This window comes from Perca flavescens, chromosome 15, assembly GCF_004354835.1.
Source record: "Perca flavescens isolate YP-PL-M2 chromosome 15, PFLA_1.0, whole genome shotgun sequence".
NCBI lineage: Eukaryota > Metazoa > Chordata > Actinopteri > Perciformes > Percidae > Perca > Perca flavescens.
The window spans coordinates 16,629,720-16,644,272 of NC_041345.1; the positions used below are offsets into that span (position 1 = coordinate 16,629,720).

General features: G+C 39.0%; 1 protein-coding gene across 3 annotated transcripts; it reads left to right on the plus strand.

Moving 5' to 3' along the window:
• Positions 1 to 2,981: 2,981 nt before the first annotated feature.
• Positions 2,982 to 14,481, plus strand: mafk (v-maf avian musculoaponeurotic fibrosarcoma oncogene homolog K). Of its 3 annotated transcripts, XM_028600205.1 has the most exons (4): positions 2,982 to 3,186; positions 8,460 to 8,541; positions 9,469 to 9,547; positions 9,632 to 14,481. In XM_028600205.1, exons 3-4 carry the CDS (start codon positions 9,503 to 9,505, stop codon positions 10,067 to 10,069), a joined length of 483 nt encoding a protein of 160 aa, XP_028456006.1. In that variant the 5' UTR covers positions 2,982 to 3,186; positions 8,460 to 8,541; positions 9,469 to 9,502; the 3' UTR covers positions 10,070 to 14,481. The 3 variants fall into 3 exon arrangements, with proteins under 3 accessions (XP_028456006.1, XP_028456005.1, XP_028456007.1); XM_028600204.1 differs by lacking the exon at positions 8,460 to 8,541; XM_028600206.1 differs by lacking the exons at positions 2,982 to 3,186; positions 8,460 to 8,541 and adding an exon at positions 4,161 to 4,305.
• The last annotated feature ends 72 nt before the right edge of the window (positions 14,482 to 14,553 follow it).

Genomic DNA, 14,553 nt, shown 5'->3' on the forward strand with positions numbered 1-14,553 from the left:
CAGCCTCCACTACTACTGACTTCACTATGTTCGTTTTCATGCAGCTCTAACCTGCCAGCCGGTTACATAAAGTGTTTTCATATGAAACACATTTTGGTGAATTCAGTGGAATGTCCAGTCAATGTTCCAAATTAAATCTTGTGTCATTAGGGAAGTCTACAAATCTGCAAAAACAGTCCATTTACTTCTGAAATTACGAATGGTCCAAACTGTGCCAGAGGCAGCTGTCCAATGTCTCACCCAGCTACTCATGAACGTTGTGAAAACACTCAAAGGAAGAAAATGTGATTAATAAGTTAATGTTTTTATCCAGGGTGATTTTTTTTTTGGCTTACTGATAGTGCTATTACGTCAGTTTTAAAAAACTGTCTGGTCAATATCAGCCTTTTACTCACTAATAATTTGGAGCATTTGGAAGAAGAAAAATCATCCCCCTAAAACAGGGGGCCTCTTTGTGCCAGATCACATTTCTGAGTTCAACAGTCTGAGTCACAAAGGAGCAAGATTAGTGACTCAATGTTACTTCCTGTAATTTAAAACTGCCTGTAAGAACTCAGACCCCACAGCATGTCGATCTATCGAAACCCCCCACAGGTCTGCCGCACATGGTCCGCTGTTTTTATTTTGTTGTAATGGGTCAGGTCATCTGTGTACACTGTTGCCCACATGGACACTAGTCTATATCCACGATGTTCCACTTCCGGGATTACTCCGTTGCCGCAAAAACTCCGCCAGATTTCACTCATTTAGGCCAGATATCTGGCCTAAATGACCTTCCCGAGGCTATTTCGCAGAGGCGCCGGTGTTCTGTACGGTGCATAGCGCCGCCCAAGACGATTGTGATTGGTTTAAAGAAATGCCAATGAACCAGAGCACATTTTTCTCCCATCCCAGAATGCTGTGCGGACCAGCCAGACCCTCCTCCGCAGCGCTGTGGAGGAAGGTCTGGCAATGCGAGACTACATGGACACTAATTGGGTGGTATGGTGTATACTGAGCTACTTGATGTTCAACAAGAATATCAGTGGTGGCTCTGCAGTTTGTTGTTCTATACGTTTCTGTCCTTTATCCCGTATTATCTCATTTAATCTCAGCTCATCTCTAATCCAATGTAGTGGAATCTTCTAATCTCACCCAAAGTAATATAATCTATTATAATGTATTGTAATGTAATCTTATCTCATCAGAAGCAGAAGAGAACTGTGTCTCCAAATGATGCTTGTGTTTAACTGGTTACAGGAAGCCAACACAAAGGAAATGGTGTGTTGTTTGTGGTCAACACAAAGGTGACACAAACTAACCAGAACACAAAGCCTGTTCCTCATCTGACAACGTTTATTTGCATTTTAATTCAAACACACTCCAGTGCAGCTGAAAGAATCAGGCCATGACCATCTCTAGTAAGTAATTGATTCCATATGGGATCAAGTGGAGGAGCTCGATCTGTTGAGTCACTAACCGTAAAATAGGACATAACATAACATAACCATACACCAATCTTGATATCTGGACACAAAGTCAAGTTAACAGTGATTATTTGTCAGGAGTAAGTCTGTTTTGCTGAAAGTATGATTTGTATTATGACTCATTAATGTCAATATGCAATGTTTTTTGTCTGACGTCAATGCTTTGGAAAAACTGTAAAAGTTCAGAGAGACATCTGTACAGTATGTGTGCAAAGTGTTTATTCATTTTGGCACACTAGCCACATCGTAACATTTCTCATTGGTTTACTTGCTAGTCACACTTTATCTAAAGATCAAAATTACATCATGCATCCGAGATGTGTGTGCTTTTAATGTTTAAGTGTCTCTGCTTTTGTCTCTCCAGTGGCTAAACACCACCATTCAGACAGAAACCATCATGGAACAAAGCAGATTCAACAATGAAGCTAATTTTGGCCTGAAATGGGCAATTAAAAAAGCTCAAAGTCTTACACCATGAGCCAGACAATGACTGTCTACATGTGGCAAATGGAGCATTGCCGTTTATTATGATGGGGGTTTTCTGTCCATGTATACTTTCTTAAGATCTTATTTGACAGTATAGGCTCCAGTAATTGCTAAATTTGATAGTAGATGGGGCTCTTCATAAAACTAACCAGATTCCACATCTAATTTCATCATTTCTGCCCCACTGGCTCCACTTTTACCTTTACCATGCAGGTTTTGCAATCTAAGCTGTATTTCAAATGTGTTTTAAAAATACCATAAGTTACAGTATACCCTGCAAAAACGTGGGTATTTCACAAGATACTTTTAGTTTTTTTAAATGTGCTCCTAGTCATGTTGGTCCAGTCAGCAGAAAAAGAAGAAAAACATGTGAAAGTGCATTTTCCTCCTCCTCTTTATCCTTGTTTAAACTGTGTGGCCAACAGAGTTTATAGTGTAAACACACAGCATCTGTTTTTTCGCAGACACTATAGTCTGAGCAACCTCAAAGCTGAGGTATTGTCATATTGGATAAATGAACAGGGAAACCCATAAGAGTGCAGCAGCCCTTAAAAGGCTACTGACTTACATATTTACATTCAGTACTTAATTACCCAGAATAACCTGTGACGTTACCGACAGCAGTGCAGTTAAAATAGAGAAATCCTGTGACTGCCGGGCTACTACGCCACATACTTTCCTCAGGAAAGGAATGCTGCTGCTCCCAAGTCAGACAGAGAGAGGAGGTCGCTGTTTTCTCTCAGTTAATGCACATTTTTGAATACCTTGTTGTTAAGATCTGACCATAAATGAGTCTATTGGAGGGGGAGGGGGAGGGGGGTCAGTAGATGAGAGTTTATGACTTACTTTTGATGATACATAGTTTTCTATGAGTATTCTTGGATTAATATCAGAGCTGACTTTGTAAAGTAAGCAAAAGCAGTGGCCAGCAGTATCTACCTTCTATTTATGGCCTCCCCCAGCACCCCCTTCCCAGACTGACGTCAGCAGAAAGTTATTTTCATGAATGGAGGGGGCGGTCACGAGGAATCGGTGACGTGAGTGCTTGCGGAAGCAGAGCGTGGAATGTTGGTACATTGTTGTTGTTTTGTAGTTGATTTAGTACGAGGATACACCGCTGCTGTCTGCTGGACGCTTTATACCAATTGTGTCAAGTTACTTCGCCGCCTGTAACGGAAACCTACTCCGACAGTTTTTTACGCATCACGGTCCACAGATATCTGCGTCCACAGAGGTGAGCTTGTGTACTTTTTTTTTTTGGGGAAAGATGTTTTGACATCCCTTTCTAAATTGCCGAAGTTGTCACTGTGATATATTGACTCATGCAGACAGGATTATGTTGGCCACGCGCGCCCATCACGTAGGATAACGTTTTGATCCCGCTTATGAAAGTTGATGTGGATTTAGTAGATTGTTTCGCGTCGCGTCGACACGTGTTGTGTTAAAGTAACAAAACACAATGCCCCAAAAGTGGCTCAGAGGTTGTCGCGTGAAATAAGTGGGGGGAAATAAAAACTTAAACAAACAAATATATATATATATATATATATATATATATATATATATATATATATATATATATATATAATAATAATAATAATTTCGAATAACTGCTTATCCTATTTTGTTTTTAATTTTCTTTATTTGCCGATTTTCAATCATTTGAATTAGGCTGGTCATTTTTTTAATTAAGTTAATTGGATGCATTGTCTCAGTGAGTGAAATCTGCCTACATTACTTACTTTTACAAAAAAATATAATAACACTATAACGAGCACAGAAAATGTCTATTCAGCGCATTTAAATAAAAAGATTATAGAAATCACAATGTTTTGTCTAAGTACAGTCATGTTAATGTCACGGTTCAATGCTGTTAAAGTTACTGTTAAATCGCCCATATATGTTTATTACTGAGCGCAAAAGAACCATTATAATGAGTTATTATAAGATAAAAGACATTTTTGCTTGTTTATTTATAGCCTACTTTCTGTCACTCGAATGATTTTTTGGGGGGGGAAATGGAAGTTAGTAAACTCACTGACTGTCCCGTTTAAACGAATTCATATCCCCTTTAATTCTGGCACGGTTCATTTCAACGCGGGATTTAATTCGGCTTCTATAATGCAAAAATACCAGCCTACTTTTGACATTGGAAACAACACGTGGTCTGCATTTTAGCCATGTGGGACAAAGGGCACGAAGTGAAGTTAGACCACCAGGGCTGACTGGCCAACACACAATAAATCACTCTGGAAGAAGAAAATACTTTATGTTATCCTTCTGTTGAGCTATCATTTCTGGTCTACATAAATCTTTATGACTTGGGTAAAGATAAGGAAACCGTGTCTTAAAGGTACATTTGATTTTTTTGATAATTACCTAACAACACCATTTTACCTCAGAAATAATAATGCTTTACTACAGTTTAGTGTGTGTTTGTTTTATTGTATAACTAAGATGTGTGACATTTTAAGGCCATTGTGATAAATATATGGAAAATATTTGTCTTTGAGTAACTTGTTTCACTTAGATGGTCACAAATGTGTATCTGAGAGGCGTTTGTGATTCACTGTTGTTTCTGGTGGGTGCACAGACAAACAGTGGGAGCGGTGCACTCCTCTGTCATGAGGTGAACATGTGGTTCAATCACCAAAGTCATGATGTCTTCTTTGGATGGAGAAGTAAGTGGCTGACTCATTTTACCACCCGAATAGTCCGTGATAGTGACAAGGCACAGCTGGTGAAATTCCCCTGAAAACACAGGATACAGTGTGATTGTCATCAGATATATAGGAGATCTCTTTTTGCCAGTCAGTAGTGATGGATGAAAGCGTAGCAGAATTCAAAACGTTTTTGTGGTGTGGACTGTTGTGAAAGTGAAATAGCTGTGGTTTGTGATGCTGTGACTCACAGGGAACACGTTGGTCATGATGTGTTTTGCTTGTATTACTGGGAAAAAAAAGATGTTGAGTTTTGATTATTGACGTTGGAAGCCAGTGGTTTTATTCACAGCTGAACATGCCAAACAGAGTGTAGGCAGGCAATAACAGATGCATGTCTTTACAGGCCTGCGGTGTATCGGTCCGAAGTGAGTCCCTGACAGTTGTATAGTGTCTCAGGCTGCTAACTCTGCCACCCACAGGGATTAGCATTCTGCCTTCTGCTGCTTTTCTGTCAGTGAGCAAATCTCAACCGGCTGCTTTCACCTCATTATGGTGGGAGGTGTGGCAAGTGTCAAGATTACTCATTTATTTATTTTGTTGGATTGTGGTGTTATTAGGGATTTCTTCTTGGTTCTTCTCCATGGGACTGACATGCTGATTCAATTGTTGATCTTTTTCCTTGGCAACTTCCTGATCCCACCGTGACTCAAATTGCATGTTGGCAGATGCACAAACCAACGCTTTACAGTTCCACCGCATTCAGAATGTATGCTATGCCGTCACCTCTTCTCTGTCCTGGTGTCTCAGCTGGCTGTTCTGAAGGAGAAGCACTGACATATGGATAATTTGTAAACATTAATATTTTCTTCTTCTTCTTATTATTATTATTATTATTAGTAGTAGTAGTAGTAGTAGTAGTAGTATTCACACATTGGTTTCAGGTAGTAAAAAGTGGGATGGGTATGTATTGTTTTTTTTTTGCATTCTTGACATTTCTTTGAATCCCAGCATCCCTGGTTGGGAGAGTATCTTTGCTCAGCTATTCTGAGAGTTCTTCTCCCTTTCCGCACAAAAGTTGCCAGCCATTTCCAAGGTTCTCTGTACTGTTCCTTCCTCCCTGCGAAACAACGGGATTTTCCAGGAAACGTCAGATCGGGAGGGTGTGATTCCCTGCCGCTGGTCGAGGCTTTTACCAGTAAACAGCATGACTCACTGCTCAGCTATGCTCTTCATTTCCTTCACATATCCCACCAAATGTGCTGCGCTGGAGAAAGAGCGCACCAGTCTGTAGGGAAACCTCTCCGCCTCCCTGAGAAAAATGCAAGAAAAGCAAGAGCTTTTTCAGAGGAGTGTATCAGGCTGTCAAGGGCAGCAACAAGTCTGCTTTGTGCTTAACCTACTCCCAAATTAAAACAAAAAGAGAAGATAAACAAACAAAGAGTCCAGACAAGCCGACTCTGCATTTATCACTGGTAGTATGAGCGCATACTTTGATATGCTGTTTATTTTAGGAAAAGGCTGGGCCCCACAGTTACCTAAAGACTTGAACTTGACCAGTTGCCTGACTTTGAAAATATAAACATTTGGCATCAGTGAACAAATGGTACATGTGTTTATTAAACTGACCTGGTCTGAAAAGGTCCATATTTGACATGAATTTGCTCTTTAAAAGCTGTTTAACTCGGGCTGATTTGCATGCATGTAAAAATGAGTATTTGCCTAGTTTTTTTAGGCATTCTAAAAAAAAAAATAGTTTTGAAAGGGTCAGTTTATCTTCAAAGCAATGTGTACACCCAAAGAACAAAGTAGCAGGTTTACCAGCAAACATTCTGCTTTCCACATCAAATAAGACATGCTTAACACACAACCATAGCCATGAAATGTGTGTATAGTGTTCGTAACCAACAGTTAGGTCAGGAGTTACTCTCACGTCATCCCCTGGCTCTAATCTGCATTTTTGTGCACTCTCATAATTTAGTGATAACATTATCGCTGAGTAAATAGTACATTTTTGGTTATTATTCATCAGACAATTATCTTGAGGAATGAAATATTTTCTTTTGAATGAGAACGTTTAGGAAAGTAAAATGAAAGATAGAATGTATAGAGGACTCCTGACTTCCACACGTGCACACAGGGTGCCTTTGATATGATTGGGCAAGTGAATGATGGGAGACGCTTCTAGATTCCAGACATTTTGTGAATTTTGCAGACGTTGTTTTACAAGTAGGATTTGAACCCCACCCCATATCTGAGTGCATCACAAGACATATTCAGACTGAATGTTCTGCCTGTGTTGGGCATGTAAAGGTTTGCACATGTGTGTTGATTCCACAGGAATGTGGTTTTGTTCTTTACCCGCCATCTGTGGCTTTTCCTTGAGGTATTTTCCCAGACTCCTTTTCTTACTGTTATGAAAAAAAACTAATACGTGTTGTTTTGACTATAGCGAGAAGATTTGTTGTGAAATATGCCTGTCTCGTATGAGTGGCAAAATCATAAAGAGTGGATTTGGATGTGTAATGTAATTGCTGTTTTTCCTCTGAGGAAACTTTGGCATCTTGATCAGGAAAACATTGTCTCTCTGCGAGTTGCAAAAACATAAGCACATGCCTAAAGAATTTCAGGGAAACAACCTGGCCTCTGGGTTCAAGCTGGAGGTCTTTTGTTTGAAGAGAGAGAGGCCCCACACGACTTTTTCATGATCTTTGCAAGGAATATACCCAGGGACCCCCTCTGATGCAATACCACTTAAATTAGGCAGTTCGGGCCAACTTGCTGTCAAGGAACGTTGTATTTTAGCTCTTCATCTCTATTTGATGCTTCTGAAATCTCAATTATGCAATGTTTTGCAATGTGTTTTGCTAAATGAATAAAGGACACCAGAGAGAGCAGCAGATGTTCCCTAAATGTCTAAACATGAGTTTATGTGGCTCTGGGTTTAGCCGTTTGGTTGGTACATATTTGAGGTTCATCTGCTTGTGACAAAAACATGAAACACATTCTGTTGAATTTAAGTGATTATAAGGACAATGACTAATGTTCAGGTTACGTCAAAGACAAGAGTGACAAAGTTGTTTTTCATGCCCACTGCACTATTACTTGCAATCAGCAACTGCATACCAACTGTTTCAAAGTCCTGTATTAGCAATATAGCCATATTATGTGAAAATGTGTAAACATCCCAAAAAGAGCAGCCACACCCAGAGTATTTTCTCCCATTGAAGCTGCAGGCTAACTGCAGACTGCAAGAGAATATTTGCCCTCTTGCTGAGGTATCACTTATCGCATGCAGACTTAAATTGTTTAGTTAGCAGAAATTTGTGCCAGCACTGTGGGCTAAATATATCCGCCAGAGTTAAATAAGGGCATAGAGCAGCTCAGGAAAGCCCAGTGTAAGAGGAACCAACCAACGAGAGACAGGCCTAAACCGATCGACTACATTGTCTCACAGCAAAAATACATCAGTGACTATAAAGGAAAGTATTTCTCTGTGACACTCTATCTCCAGGAATTTTCCACATGCGTATCTACCGCCCTGTAAAGTTCAGCATAACTGTTAATGTCATGCTGATGTGATGGTCTGTTTTAATGTGCAATGAGGAGGCAGAGTGGTGGCCGTGCCCCTGTAGACAACAAAACATCAGATTAGGGGAATAAAATATCATTCATCACATTGGTCTGGATTTAAGGGATGTAAGACAAATCGAGGATGTTTGTACACAGGACGCCTTTTGAGTTATCAGCACTTCTAATGTACTATGAATAGGCTGTGGTGTGGTTATGAATGAGTTGTTTACCCTTTTGGTGACCATGTGACTCACACTCCCACGCCCATTTGCAGGGCGTTTCCATGGCAGCAGTCGAGCATGGAACAGTGCACTCGTAGTCAGGCTGGTCTGCAGGTCCTGAAATGGAGCCTTGGGGTATGTGTGCCTCTCACAGGATTACAGCTCAGCGCTCTCGCTTTTTTTGGCCATGGAAGCAGTCTGGATACGATGTGCCTCACTGTAATGAGTACAGAGAGGCTTTTTTAAAAAACTGTCCCAGCCTAGATCCAGAGCTTCAATTCAAAGTTGTATGGAGAGAGGGAAAGAGGTTGCCTGTTTCTAATCTTGCTTGGTCTAGTGAACTACATTGTTAGTGCCCTCCTCCTCTAACAAGTAAATATAGGCACTTTCCAGGGGTTGTATTTAATGAGGTCATGCTGCCCTCTGCTGGCATCTGTGGCGCTAACATTAATATTGACACATGACGCAATCCTGGAATGTTGTGTCTTTAAAGTGAATTTGTGGGGTGAGGAGTGCCAATATTATGTTGTACTCCATATCTGCAATGTATACAAATATGCATTAGTAGCTAAAGTATTCAGATATTCCAAATCCAAGTAAGAGTAAGCCTACATAGGTATTGTCAGCAAAAATGTTGTTTAATACAATTACTTATGCAGAAAAATAACCCATCAGTGCTATATTACATATATTACCTGATAATTACTGATGCATCATTTTAATGTTGTAACTGGACAAAATGGAGATCCTCTAAACTACATTATTAACTTTTGGCAGGTTCATCTTTAACAATGCATCATAGTTTAACACTAATCATATGTTGTCTGTAAAATGTTCATCTGTGAAGTCCAAAAAATGTAGAAGATTGAATAGTGCAATCATATTCTCTTAAATGTCCTGAAGAGGTATACAGTAATATAAAATGGAAATAGCCTACTTAATCTAACCAGTATTTCTAAATTGTTAATAAAGTAGTCCTTGAATAATACTTTTTTACTTTCTACCACTGATAATGTTGTGTTTCATTTAAGTTACGCTATTTTTTTTCTTTTCACTCCTCAGTGTGTCTTCTGTGAGATTCTGGCCAGTTGTCTGCATGCAGGGAATGACGACTCATTTTAAGACGAGCAAAGCTTTAAAGGTAAGTGTGAGAAGTTGAAGAACAGCACCATGTCTTAATATTAAAAAGATCCACATTTCTCAATCCACTGCTTATGTCCTGCAGGTCAAGAAGGAGGTGGGTGAGAATGCCCCGGCGGTCAGCGACGATGAGTTGGTGGCCATGTCCGTGCGGGAGCTCAACCAGCACCTGCGTGGGCTGACCAAGGATGATGTTGCGAAGTTGAAGCAGCGGCGACGGACCCTGAAAAACCGGGGCTACGCTGCCAGCTGCCGCATCAAACGTGTCACCCAGAAGGAGGAGCTGGAGAGACAAAAGACAGAGCTGCAGCATGAGGTAGACAAGCTGGCCCGCGAGAATGCTAGCATGAGGTTGGAGCTGGATGCCCTGCGAGCCAAGTATGAGGCCCTGCAATGTTTTGCCCGGTCTGTGACCCGCGGGCCCCTCTCTCCAGGCAAGGTGGCCACCACCAGCGTCATCACCATTGTCAAGTCCGCCAACCGCAACAACTCCAGCCCGTCCCCGTTCTCAACTCTCTCCTAGTGTTGACAGGACTGGGCTCTCCTTCTGCCTGGTCCTTCCCGGTTCCAACCCAGCCTGAACCCACGAATCCTGTTCTGAAAGGACCCTCAGTAGTAAGACTGAGGGATGGAATACGATGGCAAGCTCTATGTGATGTTATGCTGCATTCACAACTCTGTCTCCCTATTTCTGTCTCTCTTACACAATCTACATTGTCTGTGCACTGTGCAACCCACCATCCCCCCAGCACTGGCAGGGTACTGGGCCTCGGTGACCCTTCTTCCATGACTGTTAGCAGAGATTTGCTTTTTACTCCAGTGTAAAAAAGTATTTGACATGCCTTAATGTGGCAGCATTGGCCTGGGACTGCTCTTATGCTATGGAGCATAAAACTTGAGATTTAAATAGTACATATGTGACAGTAAAGCTATTTGCAAAGCCTATGCCAAATCCCACTTTCTGTATGTAGAAGTGTCTCAATGTAAATTGAGCCTTTGAAGCTTTTCCCTTCAAATGATCAATACAAGTTCTTATAGAATACTAACATGTAGTTTGACACAAAGACGAGGATGTGTTGTTCCAGCCTTGAGATTAGGTGGACGCCCCATTAAAGCCAATTACCAGAGGGCTCCAACCAGTTGCCTTTAGGAGCAGCCAAACAGATGTTTTCACTGATTAGTTCGTCTTCTCTTTTGGAATATTCTAAGCCGTGAAATCACCTGTTGTAGTGTTTGTTTGGAGTTTAAACCTGCCTACACATGGCTCTCTATGGCCCATTTGGAGAGCACTGCATTATATAGTTTGATAACTGACCAGTGTTCAGCTAAAGGCCTCTACTCGTGATGCGCTATTGTTCATATTTCTGTCTTGGTTATGCAGTTTTACTCGGTGGTCATACCAAATAGCTGTTTTAGTATTTAGGGAAAGTAATGCCAGAGAACAGCAGTCAGTACACGCCAGTAAAGGCTTTCATACTCCTGATGGTCTAATTTTGTTTTGAAGTAACATTTATTTACTTGTTTTAAAAGTTTAAAACTCAATCATTAGGCCAGATTTTGTTTGCAAGTCTTTGCTAGACTATATCGACTCCACTTTTAAAATATTATTACAATATGGCTATTTGTGCCTTTTTTCGCCTACTGGCAACCGCACAAAGATAAAAAAAAAATTAATAATAAAAAAAAAAACATTTCTCACATATACGTCAGGTAAATCAGCTTTTAAAGAATTTAATTTGCTGTCATTAGGGCTCATCCATGGAAGGCTTGAACTGTGCTAGTAGTTTGTTGAGAAATTGCTGGTTTTGTCAGTGGGGCTGAAAAGTGTATAGTTAGCTCTGTTGTATAAGGTGTTCAACAGGTGCTGCAATGTGATTGTTGGTATCTTAATGGCCCTTTGACTAGAAAAAGTATTCATCTAATATTTTAAAATGCAAAGGAGGTGAATACTTGTTTTCCACAGATTGAAAATTATATTTGGTTGAACGGGTAGATTTGGGAAGAGTAAAATGTAGAGTTGGAAAGTGATCTTTAGGCCAGATTTATTTGGATTCAAAAGATCGGATATTGTCCAGAGTCTATCATTATATAGCACTTAAAATACTACTTTTAAGATGCAGTATAAAAAAAAAACTTACATAGGCAACTGATTCAAGAATTGGAGAAGATTACAGAAGGTATTCTTGCATTACTGATGTTATTTGGGCTTAATTACATGATGATTAAATGTGGTGTGACCACCTACTGTAAGGTTAAGCCTAATGCAACTAATGATGGTATGCTCTCTGATATGTATGCCACAGCACTTACTGGGTGATGTTTTGCCTCTTTACTTTATACGCCACTCTTTCGTAAGTAATCCATATTGGATATAGTGATAATGAGAGCGGTCCTTACAAGTGAAATGCAATTCAACTTACTTCCTGTATATTACAGACTAACGAAATGATAAAGCTCCCACTGCCTCAGTTGTCACTTTACATTCAGAACTCCGTCCAAATAGAAATCATTCCTACTGCTGGGTCATGAGAAGTGCTGCTGCTGGTGTTGGTAACTCTAAAACAGTAGCTATTAACTTTGCTTTTGACACACTCTTTTACAAGAGAACTCCTGACGCCCATCTCTAAAAACAGTGGTGTCATGACAACTAAATGCATTAAACACCTTGCTCCTATTGTACTTTTTCAGATATTTAAATATGAAATTCACTTGAAATCAAGTTGTTCTTACCGATGATCCATTCCTAATTTGGAGTGAAGTCAATAGAGATTGTTCATGTCAGGATTTTCTCTTGGCTAAGAGGACATGACCGTTTTCCCCCTGTTCCATAGCTGCAAAGAACAGTATGGGGAACTTTGCTGCTGTACAACCTGCTGTGATTTTTAAGCAGGGGCAATGCTGTGTTCTTATGTATTTTCACTTTGTTTCTATGTTGATACATCATATGTTCTCTTTCTGATACTTAGTTTTATATATACACCGTATATAAATATATATTACATATTTTTCTATATTTATGTCTTTTACTATCCTGGAAGTGGTGTGATTATGTAATCATTCTTAATCAGTCAAATTATGTTAATGCCGACCTTTTTCTGATAGTTGTATTCACATTTACAATGAGAAAACTATTCATTCATAACTTAAGTCTTCTTTGTTAGTATTTATACCCAATGAATAACTATTCTCAGCACATTTACTATTATTGGACCGACCATGACTAGGGTTACATACAGGCTGCAGCTAATTATCTGTAACAGTCAAGAGTTAACAGTTTAATACGGGAAATTACATTCTAACTGCAGGTTCTCACCATTAGTAAAGAGCACATGCATCTTTCATTTTACTTGATTGACTTCAGAACTTATAAATCTGTTATATTGTTAAACAACACGTTTAAATGTAATTAAGTGAAATGTATGCCAAATATTTACGTTTGCAAACTGATGATCTCAAATATTTAAAACGTACATAATTCAACACAAGAGCACAGTGGTCTGATGTGATTAGTTAAAAAATAAAAGCCTAATATTGACCAAATGTTTAATACTTGGTTGGGCCTTTCGGGCTCCATTAGTTTAAGAAGAAATGAGAATATTTTATTCAGAAAAAAAAGAATAAAGTATTTGCCGGAAAATAATTTCAAAGCTGCTAAAGACTGTCCACCCAGACCTCTTTATGTTTAAGATCTGTTTTAAGCCTGAGTCAAGATTGAGTCAGAGGATTAATGATAGATATGTTTACATGTCATTTTTCAGCAAGTTATTTGCTGAAAGACAGTACAGCTTGAGGCATTTTCTGACTAGCATTACAGTGACCTCTTGTGGTAAAGTTTCAAAACGAAATGCTGTAAAATGAGGTATTGTTTAATTTGAGCACATTATTGTAATTGGTTTGGAGGTTCATGCTTTAAGGCAGTACACATTTTAAAATACTCTGAAAATGTTCAGATAATCTAAAAAGTATACACTTCCGTACCGGGCCATAATAGACAACCCTCTTTCCAGGTGAATCAAATACTTTTGTTAAATCCAGTGTGAACCAGCACAGATCCTACAAGCTCTAAAATACATGTTGCTCTTAGGCTAATGACAAGCAAATGTTTTCCAGACAATCATTTACATTTTCTACAAGCCACTTTGTTTTGCTAAAATAAAAGCACACCTGCAAATAATTTTAGGGAGTTTTATACAGAAAAGTTTAAGGCTGAAAAAAGGTATAAACATTACCTACCATGTTTCTTTCTTCCTACAGTTGAAGCGACTGCAGCTTGTTACAGTACCAAGGAGCTGTAATGGAACAGTTTAAGATATTAGTGGTAATTTTACATTTTTATATGAACCATAACAATGCAAATGTATGTATGGAAATAAGGTTTCTTGTATATCTTGACTAGCTATTCAAATTTTAATTTAAAAATACTTCCTGAAAACATGGATTTGATTAAATAAGCTGCCACACACAAGCTCTGCCAGTCCTACAAGCTACAGTATTTAACTTTAGACATGTAGAAAGTCAAGTTTTAGTATTGTTTGTAGGTTGAAGAGGTTTTGACTAATACATTTAAAAAAAAAGCTCCATAATAGAAGGAATGGAGCATGTATACAGTATGGATGATAGGGTTGTGGGTGAAATACATTAAGTTCATTCAACAGCAGCTGTTTCTAGGTTAAGTTTGTAGAGATTAAAAGGAGTTCCTTGTTCTGGTCTCGTAACAAAATGTTGAGGACAGTAATAAGGCAGCATAAACTGAGTATGTACCCATCACAACTTGTCATAAGTCTGCGCATATATATTTTGTATTTATTTCATTAAATGGTTTAATTTTATTAAAAAGCATCTAAATTATTTTTTTATTTTACATTCATTTATGTAAATTTCTCAATGAACTACCCTCATGTACAAATAAAGTATTTGTTTCTGCTCTCTTTTAAAGTATGGTAAATTATTCCTATAAATAAGTCTGCTGTGTCTGTTTTTGTACCTTCAAATAAAGCTTTTTCCTCA